A 25,223-nucleotide genomic window follows, 5' to 3' on the forward strand; every position below is an offset into this window, starting at 1 on the left:
ACACCAGTTGCATTCAAGCCCGCCCCCTCACAGCCAACTTTGTTTGAAATTCAAGTCTCAAAATTAAGCGGGAATTTTCTCTCACATCTCTCCGTTTCAACCGATCAGCGCCAATTGGAAAATTCGTAACAGTTGGATTTGCTCGGTGACGTTTGCAAATTACCGCTGTGGTAGTTGTTTCTTTCATAAGTGCGGTTTTTAAGAAAAACAACGCAGGCGGACATGCGCCTCATAATTCTGCGACGCTGTCCGTGTGTGGCCCCAGGGTCGGGAGAGGTACACGTCATCAGAAGGCGCCAGGCAAGTGGCGGTTGAAGGAATTCAGACGGTGGAGTCGAGATGGTTTTCATCCCGAGTGGGGATGGCTCCGTAAGCCTGAAAGGCTACACTCTTATCATGGTTTGTACTATCATAAGAAATAGAAATAGAAACAGGAGTCTGCTCCGCGATTCGGTGGGGTCATCACTGATCTGCCATTTCTCCAGTCCGCTCTCCTGCCCTTGTCCCAGCTGATCTATCTATCTCTCTCAGCCTTAACTATACACAAAGACTCTTTCTTCCTCCTCCTCCCCCCCTCCCCCCCCCCCTCCCCCCCCCCCCCTCAACTCTCTGTGGCAAAGACTCTCAACCCACTGGGAAAATAAATCCCTCCTCATCTCAGTCTTACATTGGATCCCATTTATTCTGAGTGTGTGCTCTCTGATTTTAGACACCCCCACGAGGGTAAACATCCTCCAGGCATTTGCCCTTTGATCTGGTGGATGAGCGTCTAGCTGTCTTCCATGCCTTCTGCAGTTTTTCATTTTTTGATTCTTCCAGAGCCTATTAAAGACATGGCCATGGGCTGCGAGGAGCCGTTCACCAATATAACCAATTGGGCCAAATGGCCTGTTGCAATGCTGCTAAGTTCAATGATATGTTGTGGAGGAAATTATATAAAGATAAAGACAGAATTGGGGTAACAGTAGAGGTGATGTATATGTTGACACAGAAAACGTGGCGGCAATTCTCATTGAATATTTAGCCAAGACTTCACAATGGAAAAAGACCATGCAGATAATGACATAACGGTGGAGGTCTGTGTAATATTATATGAAACTAATATACACTTGTGATAGAGGTAGATATTGATGGGTTAAGTAGCCATAAACATGCGTAAATGCACAGACTCAGTGGATGTGAGGTGAGAGGCAAGGTAGAATCTATTGGGGGTCCTATGTCAGTCAATCTAACCTTGGTGATAGGTATGTTATTAAAGCATACTTTGTGGGGTGTGGAGTATATGTCTGTACTTGGACAGACAATGATCAATAGGGAATAATTGGCATTGAGGGATTAATACTAGAGAGCATAGATTTAAGGTAAGGAGTAGAACGCTAACAGGATATTTGATTAAACGGTATTCATTAAGATGGAGGTGGGTGTCTTGAACTAACTACCTGAAGGGATCGTTGAGTCCAAAACTTTTGTAACATTTAAGCAGTGTTTACATATTCACTGGTGTTACCATAGCTTCCAGGGCAATGGCCTGAAAGCTGGAAAATGGGAAAGTGGGATCAGATCTTTGTTGATTGTAGACATGATGGTGCCAAATATCTTCCTTGTGTCTGAGGCTGCAGACTGCTTGAGAGGGATAGGAAACAATTATGCAGTACAGTCGCAGATATATAATTTCTCTTTGTTACTTTGAAGATGTTCTGAATGTGTAGTTGGGAACTGACAACACTTTAGCAGATTAAAGGGATCTTGGAAGTTGGTATCTGCAAGGACAGAATGGCCAATGTAGATATTTGCTATTCAGCACAACTAGCACAGGATTATAGAATATAATCATAATGCAAATTATGCCTCACCTGTTCTCAATATCAAGTCTATTATCAGTCGATGAAAATGAGGGGAAAGATGCCATGAATACCAGATAGATATGTAACGTTTTGTATTCTAACACATGTAAAATAAGGTATGGCTAAGCTCTCACTGTTGCTGCCTTTGCGTCCATGTACATTATTATATTAGTAAATGCCTGTATATTGAACATACCTCCTCATGGCTGTAATGACTGTGTGTCATATGGTGACTATGAATGGATTTTGTCTAATAATGAGGAGTAATTGCAAAGTGAGGAATGCATATGGACCCATAAAGGATCAAGTTATGTGGCAGAACGCAATGAACGTACAATTTTCAATTAACTCAAATTTTCAATCTTCCAGCCAGTTGTGTCTGTGGGTAATGTTGGTCAGCTAACGGTGGACCTGATCATTTCTACCCTCGCTTTGCCTCGGGTTGGTTATATCCACAGCGACTGCCTACTTCCAGTGGTGGGGAACAATCCATATGCAACAACTTTGGAAAACTCAATGGACATGTGTGTCAGCTCTGAGGGTAAGTGGTAGGAGAACATGGGTGAAGAACTCTGACATAATATATTTAGAAATTTACATGTAGAAAACAAAAATCCAAGGTTCAATCTTCGAGGAATTCTGGTGATGCTGGGGGTTGTGTCCTAGATATGATTAGAAAAGTTCCACCGAACTAGGCAACGTCGTGGTCAGTTGCATGAAAGGCTGTAGGCTGCTTGAAGGATGACAAGGGATTGTACAATGTGATCATGAATATATAATTTGTCCTTTGCAACTTTGATGAAGTAATTTTAGTGCTGTGCAGGGGACGAAACCATGTACTATGAAGGACCTTTGAAGATTATGAAAGGGACAAATGAAACTAATTTGAGACAAATTGTTCAGTGTCAGAAGTTAAAACACTAGGTAATACAAGTTTAAATGAAATTAGTTCTTTACATAGCAAAATTGAACACGATATGTAATGGCACAAGTCTTTGAGAAGCAGTTGGATTTATTTGCAATTGCACATTAATGAATATGGTTGTCTACTGAAGATGTGTTGTATGATGAAAGATTACTTTTATTTTTAAAAAAATTCAATACCCTTCCGACTTTTGTTTAATATTGTTAATGTAATTTTATTTTCTTAACTATCTTTGAAGTCTGGCAAAGATCTTTTTCTATTTGCTTTTGGGATCTGAGTATCACTAGCAAGGCTAGCATTTATTTCTCATCCCACATTGTTCAAGACTAAATCATTTCAGAGCCAAGCACGTTGCTGTGGATGTAGAGTCATATGTAAGTCACATTGGATAAGGATGGCAGATTGTTTCACTGCAGGACATGGACATCAGACCCTCCTGGTTCAGTAACCTTGTAGTTTCAAGAGTATTATTAATGAGACTAATATTATCCTGGAGTTATTAATTGAATTTAAATTCTGGCTAACAATGATTTTACTACTATACCTTTGTCCCCCTTTTAAGTTCTTCTGCATGATGTGTCAGGTCTTTGATAATTATGTAGAGAAAATGAGGTCTGCAGATGCTGGAGATCAGAGATGGAAATGTGTTGCTGGAGAAGCGCAGCAGGTCAGGCAGCATCTACGTCAGGAGAATCGACGTTTCGGGCATTAGCCCTTCTTCAGGAATGAGGAAAGTTTGTCCAGCAGGTTAAGATAAAAGATAGGGAGGAGGGACTTGGGGGAGGGGCGTCGGAAATGTGATAGGTGGAAAAAGGTCAAGGTGAGGGTGATAGGACAGATTGGGGTGGGGGCGGAGAGGTCGGAAGAAGATTGCAGGTTAGGGAGGCGGTGCTGAATTTGATGGATTTGACAGACAGGCTGGGGGGAGGGGAAATGAGGAAACTGGTGAAATCCGAGTTCAACTGGTGAACTCTGATTTCACCAGTTTCCTCATTTCCCCTCCCCCCAGCCTGTCTCAGTCAAATCCATCAAATTCAGCACCGCCTCCCTAACCTGCAATCTTCTTCCCGACCTCTCCGCCCCCACCCCAATCTGTCCTATCACCCTCACCTTGACCTTTTTCCACCTATCACATTTCCGACGCCCCTCCCCCAAGTCCCTCCTCCCCATCTTTTATCTTAGCCTGCTGGACAAACTTTCCTCATTCCTGAAGAAGGGCTAATGCCCGAAACGTCGATTCTCCTGTTCCCTAGATGCTGCCTGACCTGCTGCGCTTCTCCAGCAACACATTTCCATCTTTGATAATTATGTACCAACTACAAGGAGGCTGATGATAGTAGTTTGTTATGAACCTGTACTTGAGGACTAGAATAGCTGAGTAATTTCATGAAGATTGATATCTGATGCTTTAATAGATATAAATTCTGAAACCCCTTAATAAACTTCACTATTTATTACATCTTTGCTGCTGTGGTTGGAAAATTCATTGAGGATTGAGATTTGAATTGATAGGCATTATGGGTCTGCTCCACAAGTTTAGCGCTATACTTTGAACTAAAATATTACCTGGTCAAATTATAATAGCAGGTTGCATTCATGCATTAGATTGCATTAACAGAGTGATTAATGGATGATATACAGTAACTGAAATCTTTGTTTCACTGAATTGATAGGGTAGATATTTAGGGCTACTGGGGTAAAATCAAGTCTCACTATTCCCAGAATCATCACAAAAGTTAAAGATTTTATCAAAGTCCTCAATATGCAACTGTCTTGTATTTTTATAACCAAATTATCATAAAGTAGAGACCAGATTTCTGTATTACTATTTATTACAAGCAAATATTTTCTAGTTACTGTCAAACAATTATGAACTGTCAACATACAACTCTACTAGTTACAATTTCCCCCTACAGACACACACACAGACGTTTAAAAAGAAAATAGCATTATGGGGAAGAGGAATAAACTGGGAAGGCAGTTCGATCGCCTCCTTTTGATAGCATTTGCTTAGATAATCCATTTTGCTTGCCATAAGTTATTGGTCTTCAGTCTGTCTTCTCCAAGCACTTTTCCCATTCTTTCAGGAGGCATTGAGTGACTGGGTTCACAATTTGCAAAGTCTTTTAGCTACTGGTTAAAAGCAGTAGCTTATAGCAACTGGTGAGGGAAAATAAACTGGTTTTCTAGGCTTTAAGTTTATTTTAAACTGCAGAAAGAGAGAAAGGCAACCTCCCCTTTTAGAGGTTCTGGCCATATTGTTCACACCTGCAAGCTGTTCGGCTACCTTGGAGCCAATCACATGGTTGTTGACAGGCAGAGTTTTTGGCATCAGTAAATGGGCTTCAGATTGATGACCAATCAGCTATGTGGTGCTGGTCATAACTCGATTTATATATAAGTTGAGTTGTGGCCAGCACCACATAGTAGACTGATGCTAGCCTGTCTGCATAAACCTCCCCCATCCCACTTTTGAAAAGTGCAGCAATCGGTTCCACAGTTCTAGATGTTAAAGCAGTCCTTTTCCAATTTCAGTCTTTTAAAACAAAAATGCAGAAAAAATAAATTTTTCAATAGAAAGAAATCCGTTCTTCTGCGGAGCGACCCAGAACAAGGGATGCAACCTTAAAATTAGAAGTTGTCGTCTCATGTGTGACACAAGCTACTCTCTCAAACGTTCATAGAAATTTCAAATTTTCTTTCTTTCCCTTGCTATAACAATAGCTGTTGCAACTAGATCAGTTAATGTTAAAACTGAGATTGTCTTGCAAAATTGTATCACTGTTATTCAAGGATATAGAATGAAAGTGGATGATGGAGTTAACCTACAGTTCAGCTGTGATCCAACTGACTGAATAGGCTCGCGTGGCTGACTGATTCTGTGGTCCTACTTCTATTCCTGTGCTCCTGTATAAATGCAAGTCTTTCTTTGTCTGTAGCCCTGCCTTCCTAACATTACTGTTTATATTAGCTGGCATTGGAAAACATACAATTAATTGGTATATAATAATTGTAATTCCTTCCGGTAAGAATTCTGTTTTTGTTATTATTCTGTTATTAAAATAAAAGTTGATATTCTGGTAAGATATTTTTCCTTCTTGAAGTAGTCTATTAATCGATTCATATAATAGCGAAACGTAAATGTGATAATCACTTTTGTGTTACGTATTTAATACAGTTTATGCATCAGCAGACCGGAAATTGGCAGTCCTGCAGATTAGATCTCCAATTGTTCAGGTATTCTATATAACAAAATCAGACAGTTTTGGCTATTATGAATTGTGTTATACATGCCATATATTGAGATGTAGAGTTTTTACAACATAGGAAAAGGCCCATTGAGTCCACATCAGTCATAAAACATCCATCTATTCTAATCCTGTTTTTCAACACTTAGTCCATAGTCCTATGGCTGTGATATTTCAAGCACTCTTCTAAATAGCTTTAAGTGTAGAGGGTTAGGTGGATTGGACATGCTGAACAAAATTGCCCTGTAATGTCCAGAAATGTCCATGTTTGGTCGGTGAGCCATGGTAACAACCCCATACTGGGATACGGATAGGGTCGGGACGTTCTTCAGAGGGTCATTGCAGACTCAGTGGGCTGAATGTCCTCTTTCTGCATTGTAGGGATTCTGTGGTTCTTGCTTTTACCATCTTTTTTGCAGCGAGTTCAAAATACCCACAACTTGCTGGGTGAAAAGGTTTTACCTTGGATCCCTTCTAACCTCCTAATCCTTACCTTAATATAGTTCCCTTCTGGTTCTTGACCCCTCTATTCCAAGGAAAAATTTCTCCGTATTTGCCCTCTCTGTGACCCTCAGCCTTCTTCTCTAAGGAAAACAACCCTATCATATCTAGTCTCTTCATGGCTGAATCATTCCAGCCCAAATGACATTCTGATAATTCTGTTCTGCACCCTCTCTTGCACAATTCTGTGGTGTGGTGACCAGAACTGCATGTAGTACTCCAGCTGTGGTTTAACTCATGTCTCATACAGCTCCATTCATAATCTTGTGGCTCTTTCAGTACCTTGACTAGCAAATGGAAGTATCCCATATGTTACCTTAACTACTTTATCTACCTTCCCTGTTACCTTCAAGGATCTGTGGACATGGGTCTGTCTGTTCCTCTATATTTCCTAGGGCGCTATTAATAAGCGTGTGATCCTTTGTCTTGTTAGTCCTCCCAAAATGAATTGTTTCTCTCTTTTCAGAATAAGTGACTGGGGACTGAGTTGTTTACAATGAGTTGATTAATAATTAATTCACAGGTGCTTTTAGTATGCACTGAATTTTGCGTTACACTGAGACATTCAGAATGTCTGAATGTCTTAGTCAACATCATTGCGGCTAACGTATGTTGATTAATGATATGGCTTTCTATGGTCTTTGAGCTGTTTAAAGTGCTGGAGAATTGTCTCCTGTTTTACTGCTAGAAATCTAAACTCTTATGTACAATATTGTATGGTGGAACTGCACAAACGTTTGTTTCATTCCGAAATCCTTCCACTTATCAAAAAGTGAAATATATCTTTAAGAAAAGTCTCATAATATCATACAGTACAGAAGAGGCCATTCAGCCCATCAAGTCTGTACTGCAAAAAAATACATTTGCACATTCACTAGTCCCACTTTCTGAGCTAGCCTCGTAACCTTGAATTTCTAGCATTTCGAGTGCTCATGTAAGTACTTTTTAATCATTGTGAGGTTTTCATTTCAACTATCTTTCCAAGGCCATGCATTCCAAACCCCCACCACTTTTTGGATGAACAAGTATTTCCTCCGATTTCCCCTCTCAACCTTTCACCTTAAAATGTTGTCTCTTTGTTAGTAACTCTTTGACTAAAGGGAATATTTTCTATTCATCTTATGCCCTCATAAGCTTTCCTCCCCCCTCCAAATCTCCCAAGATTAATTTTCTTTTCAAAGTTGTGGTACCTTTTTTTTTTATTTTAACAGATTTGCATTTGTGCCTTGCACATGAATAAGGAGGTATCTGGTTATTATCCAGTCAGTTCAGCAATTGGCTACGTATCAATTTTAGTATTGCTGAAAAAGACATTTTGTTGAAACTTTTTGTCATGCACTCTTCAGGATAATTTGTAAGAAAAACCAAGTCAAGGGGAAAACCAGCATCATACTGCATCAGTGGCGAGTGCTGATTAGTTGGCATGTAGATTTTGGTAGTGGTGTTACCATAAAGAATGCATGAAAAGATAATTGTCTTGTGACTTGTAACTTTGGTGGAGGGAAATTTCCATTTGATTTAGTTGAGCACCGGGCTGCTGTCTGTCTGCTTTGATTCAATTGAAATAGTCAGGGTGTTAAGTGCCCTGAAACCTCTCTGTCCAAAGAGAGCAAAGTCTGAATGTTAAACTTGCTGCCATGGGATATGGTTGACACAAGCAGGGTAGCTACATTTAAGAAAAGCTAATCAACATAGAACCTAGATAGAGATGGAAGGATTAGCCGACGAAGAGTGATGAAGTGGGGGGTAAGAAGGAAACGTGTATGGAACAGTAACATCAGCATTGACCCGTTGGGCTGAATTGTTTTTTTAGAGATTTAATTCTCTTCTAATAATTAGAATGTCATCCAACCATTTAGGGTAAACACCGCTCATTTCGACAACAGCTGCTTTCTTGGATTAAAGAAAGTGAATTCAGCAAAGTTGTGGTCCTGTCCAGCAGTTATGCCTATCATCGTGTTGACCAACAGCTCATTGGGTAGGTACAGTGTCACCATTATGATTAGCATTGAAAGATGGCTTGATGAGATTTTGCATGTTATGAGAGAGAACTTTTCAGTAATGGCCCATAGAAACCAGTTCTAACCTATACTCTGGCTGGGTTTTCTGATATTGTTGAGGGCTTGGGGGCCACTGCGACTGTCCTGTGTCCAGATTACGTAAGAGGAATTACTTCAACAATGATTCTGCTTCTAAACAAAAATAAAAACTGCTGGAGAAATTAGAGGTCTGGCTTCATCTGTGGAGAGAGAAACAGAGTTATACTGGACTTGAAATGTTCTCTCTGTTTCTCTATCCACAAGTACTGTTGGACCTGCTGAGATTTTCCAGCTTCAGATTTCCAGCATCTGCAGTATTTAGTTTTTATTTGAATGGTCCTGCTCTTGATATTTAGCTCTCAAGAGGCTAAATAAAAGGCTCAGTTATGATATTCCCATGGTTGAATTGTCTCCTGGCTCTTACTTAAACTCATCCGAAAAGCCACTTGGTGAGGTCCTGTAAAACTGCAGCTTGGCAAATGTCACTGTCTTCAGGAGAAGACAATGGCTCGGTACGTAATATCTTTGAACAAAGCTTTTCACAATTCTGAGAGATATCCAGCACTGGAATTCAAAAAGCCAAACAATCTCTAAAACCACAAGTTTCCGATTTTTAAAAAAATTGTCAAGGTTGTTTGTGTACTAACTGCTACTGAGGAGAAAGTGAGGTCTGCAGATGCTGGAGATCAGAGATGGAAATGTGTTGCTGGAAAAGCGCAGCAGGTCAGGCAGCATCTAGGGAACAGGAGAATCGACGTTTCGGGCATTAGCTGTTGTCATTCCTGAAGAAGGGCTAATGCCCGAAACGTCGATTCTCCTGTTCCCAAGATGCTGCCTGACCTGCTGCGCTTTTCCAGCAACACATTTCCATCTACTAACTGCTACTGAAAGCTGTGGAGGCCAGGTCATTGCGTATATTTAAGACCGAGATAGATAGGTTCTTGAGGATCATGGGTTACAGGGAGAAAGCAGAGAATGGGGTTGAGAAACTTATCAGCCATGGTGGAGCAGACTCGATGGGCTAAATGACCTAATTTCTGTTCCTATACACCAGATATGTATTAATGTGTGATGTGTAATGAAGCTGAAAAATGTGTTGTTGGAAAAGCGCAGCAGGTCAGGCAGCATCCAAGGAGCAGGAGAATGATGTGCAATGAAGCAGACTTGATTAGGGAGTTTAAGGTGAAGGAACCTGTAGGGAGCAGTAATCATAATATGATAGCATTCACTCAGCAGTTTGAGAGGGTGAAGTGTGAATCAGATATAACTATTATAATTTAGTAAAGGTAACTACAAAGACATGAGGGAGAAGTTGGCCAGAGGTGATTGGAAGGGAAGCCTAACAGGAAAGACAGTGGGGCAGCAATGGCAGGGGATTCTTGGAGTAATTTGGGAATTTATCCCGAGGGAGAAGAAGCTTATGAAGGAGAGGATGAGACTACCATGACTGACAAGGGAAGTTAGGGACCATATAAAAGCAAAAGGAAAAGCATAGAATGTGGTGAAGATTAGTGGGAAGCCAGAGGATTAGGAAGCCTTTTAAAAACCAGTAGGGATAACTAAAAAAGCAATAAGGAGGGGAGAAAATGAAATATGTGAGTAAGCCAATCAGTAATATAAAATAAGATATCTAAGTGGTAAGAAAAAGGCAAGTTTGGTGTGGACATTGGATACTAGAAAATGAGGCTGGAACAGTAGTAATGTTGTACAAAGAAGTAGCAGAGGAACTGAACAGTTACTTAGTAATAGAGTTATTCAGCACCCTTAGGTTCAACTTGTTCACGCCGAACAGGTATCCTAAACTGATCTAGTTCCATTTGTCAGCATTTCACCCATAATCCTCTTCCTATTCACGGACCATCTCGATGCCTTTTAAATGTTATAATTATACCCACCTCCAACCATCACATCTTGCAGCTTGTTCCGTACACACATCACCCTCTGTGTGAGAAAGTTGCCCCTCAGGTCCCTTTTAAATCTTTCCCCTTTCACCTTAAACCTTACCTCCTGCCGTTGGAAAATGGTCTTGGCTGTTCACCTTATCCATGCCCCTCATGATTTTATAAACCTCTATAAGGTCATAAGACCATAAAACATAGGAGCAGAAATTAGGCCATTTCACCCATCAAATCTGCTCCACCATTCAATCATGGCTGATACGTTTCTCAACCCCATTCTCGTGCTTTCTCCTCATAACCCTTGTTCCTCTTGATACTCAAGAACCTATCTATCTCTGTCTTAAATAAACTCGGTGACCTGGCCTCCACAGCCTTCAGTAGCAATGAATTCCATAGATTCACCACTCTGTGGCTGAAGAAGTTTCTCCATTTCTCTGTTCTAAAAGGTCTTACCTTTACTCTAAGATCACCCTTCAACATCTGACACTCCAGGGAAAAAAGCCCCAGCCTATTCAACATCTTGAATAGCTCAAGCCTTCCAATCCTAGCAGCATTCTTGTGAATCTGTTTAGCACTCTTTTCAAGTTTCAGAGTTGAATGCAGTGTTCTAAAAGTGGCCTCACCAATGTCCTGAACAGCTGTAACGTGACATCCCAACTCCTATACTCTCTGCACTGACCAATGACGGCAAGCGTACCAAACACCATCTTCAATACCCGTCTACCTTGCATCAGTTTTCACAGTGGAAGACACAAGCAGCCTACCAGACCTTGAAGAGAGTTGGGAGAAGAAATAAGTGTGGTGGCCATCACAAAGGAGAAGGTGCTGGGGGAAGCTGAAAAGTTTGAATATTAATAAATCATCCAGAATGGGTGGACTACAGCCCACTGTTCTGAAGCTGGGGAGATTGTAGAGGCATTGATTGTGATCTTTCAGGAATCACTGGAACCAAGAATGATCAGAGAGGATTGAAATGTGGCTAATATACCACCCCTGTTAAAGAAGGGCAGGAGGCAGAAGACACAAAACTGTCAGCTGGTTAGAGTGACCTTGGTCGTTTGTAAGATTTTAGAGCCCATCATTAAGGATAAGGTTGTAGAGTACTTAGAAGTACGTGGTGAATAGGACAGAGTCAGCATTGCTTCAGCAAGGAGAGTCAAGTCTGACCAATCTGTTAGAATTCTTTGAGGACGTAATGAGCAAGTTAGACAAAGGAGAGCCACTGGATGTGATCTAGTAATTTTGCAGATGACACAAAAATTGGGGTGGCGCAGTAAACAGAGAAGAAGGTTATCAAAGAGTACACGGGGATCTTGGTCAATTGGGCCAATGGACAGAGGTACTCTGTCCAAATGGAGTTTAATTTATCTGCAACATGTTGCATTTTGGGAAGACCAGCAAAGGCAGGACCTACACAGTTAATGGTTGGACTTTGGAGAATGTTGTAGAACAGAGGGACCTAGGGGTTCAGGTACATCATTCCTTGAAAGTTGTGTCACAGGTAGACAGGTTGGTTAAGAAGGCATTTGGCAACATGCCTTCATTACTTAGACCATAGGAGTTGAGATGTCATGTTGTGATTGTACAGGTGAAGCTGTGGAATACTGTGAACAGTTCTAGTTGCCCTACTGTAGGAAGGATATTATTAAATTGGAGGGCGTACAGAAATGATTTACAAAGATATCAATGTCAAAAGATTTACAAGGGGTGGCATGTTGACTCAGTGATTACCGCTGCTGCCTCACAGCACCATAGACCCTGGTTTTGATTCTACTCTTGGGCAACTGTATGCAGTTTGCACATTCTCTCTGTGTTTGCATGGGTTTCCTTCGGGTGCTCTGGTTCCCTCCCACAATCCAAAAATGTTCAGGTTTGGTGAATTGTCGATTCTAAACTGCCTTTAGTATTCAGGAATATGCAGGCTAGGTGGATTAGCCATTGGAAATGCAGGGTTACAGGAATAGTGTAGGGGTTGGGTCTGGATGGGATGCTCTTCGGAGGGTTGTGTGGACTTGATGGGCCAAATGGCCTGCTGCCATCACTGTAGGGATTCCATGATTCTATGTTACTGTGACTAGAGCATTTGAGTTATAAGGAGAAACTGGATAGGCAGGCACTTTCTTCACTGGAGTGTAGGAGGCTGAGAGATTACCTTATATAGGTTTATAAAATCGTGACGGGCATAGATAAGTTGATTAGCTAAGGTCTTTTCCTGAGGGTAGCAAAGTTCAAAACTAGAGGGCATATTTTTAAGGTGAGAGGAGAGAGTTTTAAAAGGGACCTGAGGGGCAATGTTTTCACACAGGGTGGTTCTTTTGCTGAATGAACTGCCAGAGGAAGTGGTAGATGCAGGTACAGTTACAACATTTAAAAGACATTTTACAGATACATGAATAGTAAAGGTTCAGAGTGAAATGGGCCAAACACAGCCAAATGGGACTCGTTTAGTTTGGGAAACTTGGTTGGCATGGATGAGTTGAACTGAAGAGTTTCAGTGCTGTATGACTCTGACTCTGCTGTACGGGAGGCTGTAAATATGATAAGAACCCATGATGTTAGGGGCAAGGTACTGGTATGGGTAGAGGATTGGCTGACTGCCAGAAGGCAGAGAGTAGGGATAAGGGGATCTTTATCAGGATGTTTGCTGGTAACTAGTGTAGTTCTGCAGAGGTCAGTTTTGGGACCACAACTATTCGTGTTATACATTGATGCTTTGGACGAAGGAACCGAGGCCATTGTTGCTAGGTTTGCAAATGACCTAAAGATAAGTGGAGGGACAAATAGTGTTGAGGAAGAGGGGTGGCTGCAGAAGGACTTGGACATGCTAGGTGAGTAGGTAAAGAAGTGGCAGATGTAATACAATGTAGCAAAGTGTGAGGTTAGACATTTTTGCAGGAAGAATTCAGGTGCAGACTATTTTCTAAATGGGGCAAGGTTTCAAATGTGAGGCACAAAAGGAGGTGGGATTCTAGTTCAGGCTTCTCTTAAGGTTAACATGCAGGTTTATTTGACAGTTAGGAAGGCAAATGCAATGTTTATTTCAAGAGAGCTAGAATCCAAGAGCTAAGGCTGTATAACTCTATGGTCAGACTGCGTTTAGAATATTGTGAGCAGTTTTGGGTCCTGTATCTAAGGGAAGATGTGCTGGCATTGGAGGAAGCTGACAGGAATGATCCGTGAGATGAAGGCCTGGTGGCTCTGACCTCGATAGAGTTTAGAAGGATAAGTGAGCGAGAAACCTTACATTTAACTGCTTATGGGTAGTTATTCTATGACACATTGGTTGCGTTCTTGTGCAACCCTGTCTTCTAGAAAAATCACACTTTAGAAACAGCACTTAAAGCATTGGCAATGTAATCACGTTACAGGTTACACGCATTTTAAAAGTTTGCCCATTAGGAACAGTGTCCCCAGTTCATCAGTCACATTACAATTAATTTGTGTTAATGAAACGTATGTTATAGCGGAACGACCTGTACTCTAACATTACTGTAAATTGAGAGAGCCCGCGACTTAATTACTTGTAAGCTTTCAATAAAGAAATATTTGCGTCGAAAACTAAATTTAGGTTATGGAACACAATTCCTAAAAAATCTTAACTATTATTACAGCACTCCACTGCGATTTTTGGCAACACCTGCTCTGCAAACCATTGTGGGAGACAAATTCCAGACCCTCAGATGGAAAGAACTTGAACGGGTAGCAGCGTTTCCTGGGATTAGTGAGGTGGAAGAGGAGATTTCCATCCCTGGAGGTGGCATCACAAAATCATTGTACCATAATAGGTACGAATTTTAGTATGTTTAATGTTAGACCTGGATCCTAGTAATGTGCTGAGACTGAGAATGACTTTACAGAGGACAAGTCAGCATAGGTTGTACTGAGCTCTCTGATTCCTGTGGAGTTGGAGAGACCGAATTCAATTGCAATTCAGTTCCAAACATGCTGCCTCATCAAAAGGGAAGTGTGCTGCAGAAGCACAACTAATCTGGCAGCTTCTGTGGAGAGAAAGTAGAGTTTTGAGTCCAGTGACCCTTCATTGGAACTGAAGGTATCTGGGGAAAGTTGGAATGTAGCTGATGATGGGATGGGGTTGAGGTTGAGGTGGGCGGAAAGACAAGAGAGAGTACATTGACATGATATCCAGACAGAAAAAAAGGATAGGCAAACAGATTGCTGATGATGAACTGAGAGAGAGGTGTAAAAACTAGGTGGTGCATAAATATTTGCAAATGGGTTGGTTGTGCTGTAACAGGATTTACAGGACTGTACATTGGGCTGTGGGTAGGAGGGTACAAGCAAGGGAGAGTATATTCATGTTCTGAAATTGTTAAATGTCATGTTGAGTCCTGAAGACCTAGGTGAAGATAAGGTGTTGTTCCTCTAGCTTGTATTGAATCTCACTCATTCATTTCCATACTGCACCTGCTCACTTCCAGTGATTAGTGTGCAAGAACATCCAGATCTCATTGCACATTGCCTATCCCAACCTGTCTCCCTCCAGATAATAATTTGCTTTTCTGACTGACTTCTGTCCTATTTAGCTACATTGTTATTTCATCCACCATACATTTCCCCACACACACAATCTGTCTCAATTACCTAGAAGCCTCTTTACATCCTCCTCACCACTCTCAATCCCATCTAGTTTAGTGTCATCAGCAAATTTGAAAATATTACACTTGCTTCCCTCATCCAAATCATTGATATGTATCGTGAATAACTGGGATCAAGCACTGTGGTATCCCAATTGTCACTGCTTTCCGTTTCAAAAAGTCCCATTCGTTCTTACAGTTTAACAAATTTTCAATCTTGTAGTATATTACCATCAATGTGATGTGCTTTGATTTTGGACATGAATCTCTTAGGTGGGACTTTATCAAACCCTTTCTGAAAATCCAAATACACTGGTTCTTCTTCCTCATTTAATGGACTAGTTACATTCTCAAAAAAAGCTGTATGCTTGTCAGTATGATTTCACTTTCATTAAACCATCTTAACTTTGTGTAAAGCAGTTGAAAATTTCCAACTGTCCTGTTATCACATCCTTTATCATCACATCACAACCCAGCACTTTTGCTACTACTAATGTTACGCTAGCCAGTTTAAAAGTTCCCATCTTTATTTAAGTGTTGGGGTTATATTTGCCATTCTTCATTATGTCAGTACTGGGTCGGTTAGCTCAATTGGTTGGATGGCTGGTTGCTGCCAACAATGTGGGTTGATTTACCGCACCAGCTGAGGTTACTGTGAAGGACTCTGCTCATGTGAGGTGTGATGATCCTCCAGTTAAAATATCGCTAGTCATCTCTAATGTGTGTGTGTGAGAGAGAGAGCAGTTCTGTGGTCTGACATAAATTTGGAAACTTTATCTTTACTGTACGGAAGTTTCGAAGATGAAAACCAACACATCCACTATTTCCATCTTATTTAGTTTCCTGGAATGTAGGTTACCAGGCCTTGGAGAATAGCTTCCAGTCTATTAATTTCTCCACATTTTTTAACTAATACTAATTTCCATCAATTCCTCCTTTCTAAAAGAGTTTGCATTTCGCATGCATTATTGGGAAGTTTTTTTGTATCTTTTATAAAGACTGAACAAAAGTAATTGATTGTTCTCCCATTTCATTGTTCCCCATTAATAATTCTCTTGTTGTAGTCTGTAAGGGCCCATATTTGTCTTCACTATTTTTTTTTGTGTGCTTGTAGAAGTGTGTTTTCTGTTCCTTGCAAATTTACTCATTCTGTTTTACTTCTCTTAGTCAACATCTTAAGTCTCCTTTGAGTTCTAAATTGCCAAACGTCGATGTGATACAATCCTTTTTGTTTGTTTCTACAAGTGTTAGGGTATCCCAACAATTACTCCTAGATATTTGGAATCTATATAAATGGAAAGAACTGGTGGATGCGGGTTCTGAGGAAGGGTCACTCGAGTTGAAGCGTTGACTGTGATTTCTCTCCACGGTGCCAGACCTCTTGAGCTTTTTTAGCAATTTCTGTTTTTCTATTTAGAATCTGTGTTGTGGTAGAGTTCTGATTGCACTCATCTGCCATTCTCAGATAAGCCACAAGAGGGGGCTGTTGTAGTAAAGCTGTATCAGTCAACTTCAAGTTATTTAAAAGCTGACTCAGTATAAGATAAAATACTAGAAAACATTTACTGGAGCTCTGGTCAAGAACTGCTTAACAAGTCAACAGTGATGGATTAAAGAACTTTTTTTTGCATAGATGCTCTTCAGTTTTATCAAAGAGAGAAATGTTACTGTATCTGTTTGTGTGCTAACTCCTGTACTAATTTTGTACAGTTGTACTGAAGGAATCCCATTGGCAGTGCTCCTCATTTTCTGTTCCGAAGGAGATAATATCCCTGATGCATTCAACCTTCTGAACTTCCTGAATGAGTGGATGGAGTTGAAAGAAAAGCCAGTAAGTTTACTCTTCAGTTCTTGTTTGCCCCTTCTCTTCTTGTGTGACTGCTTAGATTGTTTGTGCAAATCCAGCAGCAGTTTCAAAGATTGGCTGGATTTGCACCTACTTCACCATTTCCCTCTTTCGATCTCTGAGAACATTATAGCGCAGTACAAGCCCTTCGCCCCTCGATGTTGCACCGACCTGTCATACCAATCTGAAGCCCATCTAACCAACACTATTCCATGTATTTCCAGTCGTCCAATGACGAGTTAAATGTACTTAAACTTGGCGAATCTACTACCATTGCAGGCAAAGCATTCATACCCTTACTCTCTGAGTAAAGAAACTATCTCTCACATCTGTCCTATATCTATCACCCCTCAATTTAAAGCTATGCTTCTTTATGCTTGCCGTCACCACTTGCTCTCCCTGTCCACTTTATCTAACCCTCTGATTATCTTATATGTCTCTATTAAGTCACCTCTCAACCTTCTTCTCTCCAATGAAAACAGCCTTAAGTCCCTCAGCCTTTCATTGTAACACACCTTCCCTCCATACCAGACAACACCCTCGTAAATCTCCTCTGCACCCTTTCCAAAGCTTCCACATCCTCCTTATAATGCGGTGACCAGAACTGTACACAATACACCAAGTGCGGCCGCACCAGAGTTTTGTACACCTGCAGCATAACCTCATGGTTCCGGAACTTGATCCCTCTATTAATAAAAGCTAAAACACTGTATGCCTTCTTAGTAACCCTGTCAACCTGGGTGGCAACTTTCAAGGATCTGTGTACATGGACACCGAGATCTCTCTGCTCATCTACACTACCAAGAATCTTACCATTAGCCCAGTACTTTGCATTCCGGTTACTCTGACCAAAGTGAATCACCTCATACTTGTCCACATTAAACTCCATTTGACACCTCTCAGCCCAGCTCTGCAGCTTATCTATGTCTCTCTGTAACCTACAACATCCTTCGTCACTATCCACAATTCCACCGACCTTAGTGTCTGCAAACTTACTAACCCACCCTTCTACGCCCTCATCCAGGTGGTTTATAAAAGTGATAAACAGCAGTGGACCCAACACTGACCCTTATGGTACACTACTAGTAACTGGACTCCAGGATGAACATTTCCCATCAACCACCACCCTCTGTCTTCTTTCAGCAAGCCAATTACTGATCCAAACTGCTATATCTCCCACAATCCCATTTCTCCACATTTTGTACAATAGCCTACTGTGGGGAACCTTATTGAACGCCTTGCTGAAATCCATATACACCACATCAACCGGTTTACTCTCATCTATCTGTTTGGTCACCTTCTCAAAGAACTCAATAAGATTTGTGAGGCACGACCTACCCTTCACAAAACCGTGTTGACTATCCCTAATCAAATTATTCTTTTCTAGATGATTATAAATCCTATCTCTTATAACCTTTTCCAACACTTTCCCAACAACTGAAGTAAGGCTCACTGGTCTATAATTACCAGGGTTGTCTCTACTCCCCTTCTTGAACAGGGGAACCACATTTGCTATCCTCCAGTCTTCTGGCACTATTCCTGTAGACAATGACGATTTAAAGATCAATGCCAAAGGCTTTGCAGTCTGCTCCCTGGCTTCCCAGAGGATCCTAGGATAAATCCCATCTGGCCCAGTGGACTTATCTATTTTCACACTCTGCAGGATTTCTAATACCTCTTCCTTGTGAACCTCAAGTCTAATAGCCTCTTGAATTTAACTTCCTTGGTATTTTTAAGAACTTGCTGAATTTTCAGATTAATTACTCACCAAACATGCTATAGAAAGTTGGAGCGCAATTGATACAATATTTGTTAATTAAATGTCAAGCTGTTTCTTAAAAAGTAACTTACAGCACAGAAAGAGACTATTCAGCCTGTCAATTCACTGCTGGCTCTCCACTGAACAATCAAGTCAGACTATTCCCTGGCCTGTTCCCTAAAGCCCTGAAACTTAGTGTTTTTCAAATATCCATTATTTTCCTTTTGAAATCATTGTTTTTAACTCCTGTACCCTCGAAGGATATAGGTTCTCGGCCATTACTACTCACTCCATGAAAATATTTTTGCTCACATTCCTTCTACATCTCTCTTCCAAACTCTTCAATCTGTGTCCCCAATTCCTTGCATCATCAACGAATGAGAAGAGGGTTTATTTGTCTGTCTTACCTAAGCCTGTCAAAACCTTGATATATCTCAAGAAGGGCAACCCCAGACATTTCAAATTAACTTTGTCATTTAATTCTCTATCGACCTTCGCCCCCAGCCTTCTCAACATGACTGTCAATTAAAGGGTTCAGAGAAGAGTTAACATTCTCCCTCAACTGGGTTACAGTACCAGATATGATACTGTCGTTGAGATAACCAGGTTCAGCAAAACTCCCCCACTTCAGTACTGATTGCCTCTACTTATAAAGCCAAAGGTCCCATTTGTTTTGCTAATTGCTCTCTGAATACATCCTTCCACTTTCAAAGATCAAGCCACAGTAATCCCATACCCCTCCCTTCCTGCAGACTTCAGACTGTATGTCGTCTTTCCTTATTCCTTCTGCTAAGATGCTAGATCTTTCACTTCTCTATTGAATTCCATCTGCCTGGCTGCCTGTTTAGCCAACCTGTCTGTCGTAGGAAATTATCACTAGGCTGTCACCTCCCCTGAAGGATCACTCCGATCCAAACATTCCCCCTTTGACACTCGTCCACCTTATTTCTCAGCACCAGATTCAGCAATGTTTCCTTTCTAAATAAAAACTAAGTGCTGGAAGAACTCAGCAGGTCTGGCAGTGTCTATGTAGAGACAGCCGGTGTTAATATTTTAAGTGCAATGTGCTTCCTTTCTAGTTAGGCCAAGAACATCACGATCAAGGAAGTTCTCCTGAACACAGTTCATGAATTCAAATTAATCTTTCTCCTTTGCTCTAACATTATTGTAATCCAACTGATAGATGTGTAAACTATTAATACTCTGAAGTTGCAAATTCAAATCTCGCCTACTGGAATTTAAATTCAGTTTAAAAATATTTGCATTGGCAAGTCTACCATTGCATCTCATAAAAATCCAGATTTAATCCTTTTGGGATTAAATCTGACACCTTTACCTGCTCTAACCTACACGTGACTGTCTACAGCAATGTAGTTGACATCTAACTGTTTACAAGCCAGTGAGGAATGGGTGACGAATGTTGACTTTGCCTATGGAAGAATTTAAAGAAAAATAGAGACCCCAGAATCAGATTGATTTGCTGCTCTCTTTGTCTCACGCTCTTGCTGTCTCTCTCTCTCTCTCTCTTTTTACCCCCTCACTATTTGGCGGCCTACAGAAAACTACTGAAAGTATGTGACTTTGCTGTAACCAAATGGATTGTGCCCTTCCCTTTAGAAGATATCTCCTTTCCAACACTAGTGTCTTCCATAATGATTCTGGAATAGTGGTGCTGGAAGAGCACAGCAGTTCAGGCAGCATCCGAGGAGCAGTAAAATCGATGTTTCAGGCAAAAGCCTTTCATCAGGAATAAAGGCAGAGAGCCTGAAGGGTGGAGAGATAAGCTAGAGGAAGGTGGGGTTGGGGAGAAAGTAGTATGTACTACAATAGGTGAGTGGAGGAGGGGATGAAGGTGATAGGTCAGGGAGGAGGGTGGAGTGGATAGGTGGAAAAGAAGATAGGCAGTAGGACAAGTCATGGGGACGGTGCTGAGCTGGAAGTTTTGAACTAGGGTGAGGTGGGGGAAGGGGAAATGAAGAAACTGTTGAAGTCCACATTGATGCCCTGGGGTTGAAGTGTTCCAAGGCAGAAGATGAGGCGTTCTTCCTCCAGGCATCTGGTGGCGAGGGAGCAGCGGTGAAGGAGGCCCAGGACCTCCATGTCCTCGGCAGAGTGGGAGGGAGAGTTGAAATGTTGGGCCACATGGCGGTGGGGTTGATTGGTGCAGGTGTCCCAGAGATGTTCTCTAAAGCGCTCTGCTAGGAGGCGTCCAGTCTCCCCAATGTAGAGGAGACCGCATCGGGAGCAACAGATACAATAAATGATATTAGTGGATGTGCAGGTAAAACTTTGGATGTGGAAGGCTCCTTTAGGGCCTTGGATGGAGGTGAGGGAGGAGGTGTGGGCGCAGGTTTTGCAGTTCCTGTGGTGGCAGGGGAAGTTGCCAGGATGGGAGGATGGGTTGTAGGGGAGCGTGGACCTGACCAGGTAGTCACGGAGGGAACGGTCTTTGCGGAAGGTGGAAAGGGGTGGGGAGGGAAATATATCCCTGGTGGTGGGGTCTTTTTGGAGGTGGCGGAAATGTCAGCAGATGAATTGGTTTATGTGAAGGTTGGTAGGGTGGAAGGTGAGCACCAGGGGCGTTCTGTCCTTGTTACGGTTGGAGGGGTGGGGTCTGAGGGCAGAGGTGCAGGATGTGGGCGAGATGCGTTGGAGGGCATCTTTAACCACGTGGGAAGGGAAATTGTGGTCTCTAAAGAAGTAGGCCATCTGGTGTGTTCTGTGGTGGAACTGGTCCTCCTGGGAGCAGATACGGCGGAGGCGGAGGAATTGGGAATACGGGATGGCATTTTTGCAGGAGGTAGGGTGGTCACTCTACTTCCCCTTTTCTCTATCTTTTCTTAACACTTGATAGTTTTATACATTTAAGCACTTGGTGTTAAGAGCAATAGATTTAGGTTATAGGGGTGTGTTAGGAAAAGGGCTGAAAATGTGTTGCTGGAAAAGCACAGCAGGTCAGGCAGCATCCAAGGAGCAGGAGAATTGACGTTTCGGGCATGAGGTTTCTTGCTGCGATTCTAGTGGTCTGTATTGTTTGCATGCATTTTATTTACCAGTTCAAAGTGAGGAGTTAGAATTGAATAGTTCAGTGAATTAAAATTTGGAAGTGTTTTTAAAAAAGTGCCATTGGGGGGGATCCAGTGATAGAGAAAGACAGAACAATCCAGAGGTTAAGTTAGGTGCCAGAGAGTGGAGGCAAGTCTGCTGGACTGAGAGTTTGTGGTGTTTGCTTTGATGTTAAATACTTAGAAGTTTAATTTGCAGCTTGCTTTGGGTGTCTTGGGGAGAGATTCCAGCTGAAAAGAAAATGACATCTAGTGACTGCATAGAAATTTACCAAAAGGAAAACAATTGCAGAAGGCATTTAGCATCTTCATTACACAGACTTCTGAGGATAGGAGTTAGAAAGTCATGTTATACAGGGTGGTGGTGAGGCCATTTTTGGAGTGCGAAACTAGGGGCAGTTTTAAGGTGAGAGGAGAAAGTTTCAAAAAGATGATGGTGGGCAACTTCTTTTTGTATACTGTGTGATTAGTGTGTGGAATGAACTGCCAGAGAAAGTAATGGATGGAAGTATAGTTATAATATTTAGAAGATATTTTGATAAGTACATGAAGAGGAAAGATTTGGAAGGATATAGGTGAAATGCAGGCAAGTGGGACTGGTTTATTTTGTAAACATGGTTGGCATGGACTAGTTGGATGAAGGGCCTGTTTCCATGCTGTATGACGACTGATTCTTGTGAATGTGTTCGGTTATTGACCTGCATGGTTCTAGAACAAAGCAAAAGTGCACTTCGTGCATTTCTATACATACATCCTTTTAGTCTTTCCAGTCTGCTCCAATCTTGTAGTGCCTAGTACATTCATGTTAGATACCTTATTCTACTTCTATATGCTGATGGTGCCCATTTTCAAACACTCCCCAAATACACTAGCGAACCTTGCCAAGTGAACGTCAATCCTAGTCTTATTGAGGGACAATCTGTCCCATTTGAATAGGTGATTTCTGGTGGTCCCAATGCTTCAAGAATTTAAAGCCCTTTTTTCCTGGTCTTCAAGCCACACACCGATCCTCCTCATTTTCCAATTTCAACACTGACTAGTGTGTGGCATTGGCAGTCATCCACATTATTTTTCTTTTAAGGTGCTACCTTTTAACTTCCTCCCTAACTCCTGAAAGCCTGACTGTGGGGCTTCATTACTGCCCTCTGTTTGCACCATGTACTGAAACTTTTGACTCTCTTTCCCAGAAGTCTGCACTCATCGCAAAAAAAATTTAAACTGTTGGATTTAATTCCTGTAGATAGTTTCAAAGTTAAATTTGTTGAACTTTATTTGTTTTTTTTCTCTTTGTGTTTGTTTGTTGATCTGTACATGATTTGACTTGTTATGGACCAGGCCAGACCCCCTCAAAACATTTAGGAAGGTATCCCCGACCCTAATGTTTCTAGTTGTTTCAGATAAATGTAGGGTGGATATTCTGGGAGTGATGCAGCTGGTCAAACTACTTAGTTTCACGTAAAACAGAATTTATTTACACATCACCGAGAAAACACAACTAAAAGAAAACAGCATTTAGAATAACAAGATTTGAAAACCCAATTGATAGGGTATGCCCTGCAATTTAACAAAGAGCTGATCCGATTTCCTGCAATATCTTATAAATATACACCTTGGCAAAAAGGTAAATTCAAACACTGGTCCTAATAGGAGAGAGAGATGGCAAAGAGAATCGGCTAAGCAATCATTTGCTGAAGCATGGAACCTCTTTTCACTCCAGCAGCTTCTCTGGGTAGCCAGCTAAAACTAAACCTAACTAGAAAAAATCCCTAAATTGGGAGAACTGGCCACTTCGCTTTCATTATCTAATTTTTGAAAAGAACGGCCACAAGCAAAACCCCAAATTCCAGACACATTGGAACCTCTGTCTTTTACAACCCATTTTTAAAAAAATTAAGGACAACAAGCTTGTTAAAGGAGCAGCATCATCACAGACTAATTTGCCTTCTTTCCTGTTTCTTTCTCAATCCTTAATCTTATTATTAGGGGAGTTGCAACTACGTTTGTTGAAATCAAATCTTGGAATCCTTCTGGTAAATCCTTAGATTCTGTTAAATCCTGTGTTATGTCCCCTCCAAAACCAATTTCGCCTTCCATTTGGAATAGGGAAAGTCTCAACTTCCTTCAGCTGAGCTATTCAGCTCCTGTCAAAACATACATCCTGAGGCCATTTGTTTTGGCTGCTCATTGTACAGCTGAATCTCTGTGTTTTTCTTTATGCTGAGCTTCAAAGTTCTATCCTATCTAACACACTGCTGTTAATGCAGAAGTTTTCTGCTTGTCTGTTGTCACTCAATCTGGGATTTCTTTTTATGCAAAGAATTTTGTTCAATCTGCAAATGCTATTCAGTAATAGATTTGAAGATATGTCCAAGTATGATACGGTGTTTAAGGCAAGCACAGCAAATTGGGCTTCCCTACTAGTTGCTGTCATAGAGCTAACACGGAGTTCCTATTTCCAGCCATTTTCAAGTAAACTGAAACTTTCACAATTTTTGTTAGTTTGTCGGATTATGTTCTTTGAAATTAATCCTTTGAAAAATAATAGATGTGAACAGTTTGATTAATGAGATGTGTTTCCTTCTCAGAGTGATCAACATGGTGTAACACAAGCTCAGTGGAAGATCCCTAGTTCTTGGAGGTTACTGTTTGGCAGTGGCATTCCACCAGCTCTCTTCTAACTCAGTTGGTCCAAACTCATTTTACTTTACAGTAAATGGATTGAAGCTATGTTTACACTGTTGGTCACCCATGTAATGACATAGCTTTTTAAAAGAAATCAGTCTTGGAAGTCTAAATTATGTACTGTTACCTCACATCTGTTGAATTCATGTTGAATATCAATTCTTAAATCTCTAATGCAATGTTCACTTCCAGATAAGTGAGTAGTTAAATGTAAAGTGGCTTGAATAAGAACTCAATTGTAAAATTGTCCTCATGTTGGTGTGTTTACAAGGAGGAAGTGATATCTTTAAATTCTAAATTAGTGTATATGCAGTGACTGAAGTATGAACAGTTTTTGAGAAAGAGAATGTTTTGTGGGGCAGACCAATACCAAAAGACATCAATATAAGATAGTCAAGAAGAAATCTAATAGAGAATTTAGAAGAAATGTCTGCTTGAGTTTTGAGAATGTGAAACTTGCTGCTGTAAGGTGCGACTTAAGTGAGTAGTGTTACTGGATTGTGAAGAGAAGGTAGAGAACCACAAGAGGGAGAAGGGAATAGAGGGTTATGATGATAGATTAAAATTAAATGCAGGAATGGGCTAAAATGGAACATAAACACCAATTAGGTCGAATTACCTTTTTTTTTTATATTAATCCTAGGTGCTGTATATGGTTTTGTGGGAGAATCTTCATTTCAGAAGTATGCTGAGAAGCAGTGTATTGTATAAATCTGTTTTATTGTCTACTATATGGTCTAAAAATGTATTAAAGTTTCACTTGAACCAGATAAGTTTAATATTTGGTTACTTTTTTAAAAAAATAAAACATTTTCCCTATT

The 25,223-nt window shown here is 41.0% G+C and overlaps 2 protein-coding genes across 2 annotated transcripts in view; one reads left to right on the forward strand and one right to left on the reverse strand.

Moving 5' to 3' along the window:
* cep76 (centrosomal protein 76) overlaps nt 1-278 on the reverse strand; it is a 60,797-nt gene extending 60,519 nt beyond the window's left edge. Inside the window, exon 1 of the mRNA XM_043687722.2 lies at nt 86-278. Within this exon, the coding sequence (XP_043543657.1) occupies nt 86-187 (102 nt within the window). The 5' untranslated portion in view covers nt 188-278. The remainder of the gene's footprint in view (nt 1-85) is intronic.
* Nucleotides 277-25,223, forward strand: psmg2 (proteasome (prosome, macropain) assembly chaperone 2). The gene is made up of 7 exons (XM_043687725.2): nt 277-399; nt 2,214-2,385; nt 5,948-6,006; nt 8,378-8,496; nt 14,067-14,240; nt 16,761-16,881; nt 24,306-25,223. The coding sequence occupies exons 1-7, from the start codon at nt 340-342 to the stop codon at nt 24,396-24,398; spliced, it is 798 nt and encodes a 265-aa protein (XP_043543660.2). The 5' UTR covers nt 277-339; the 3' UTR covers nt 24,399-25,223.

Source organism: Chiloscyllium plagiosum, unplaced genomic scaffold (genome assembly GCF_037043375.1).
Source record: "Chiloscyllium plagiosum isolate Xiang-an unplaced genomic scaffold, Cpla_swu_hap1 HiC_scaffold_4, whole genome shotgun sequence".
NCBI classification, from domain to species: Eukaryota; Metazoa; Chordata; class Chondrichthyes; order Orectolobiformes; family Hemiscylliidae; genus Chiloscyllium; species Chiloscyllium plagiosum.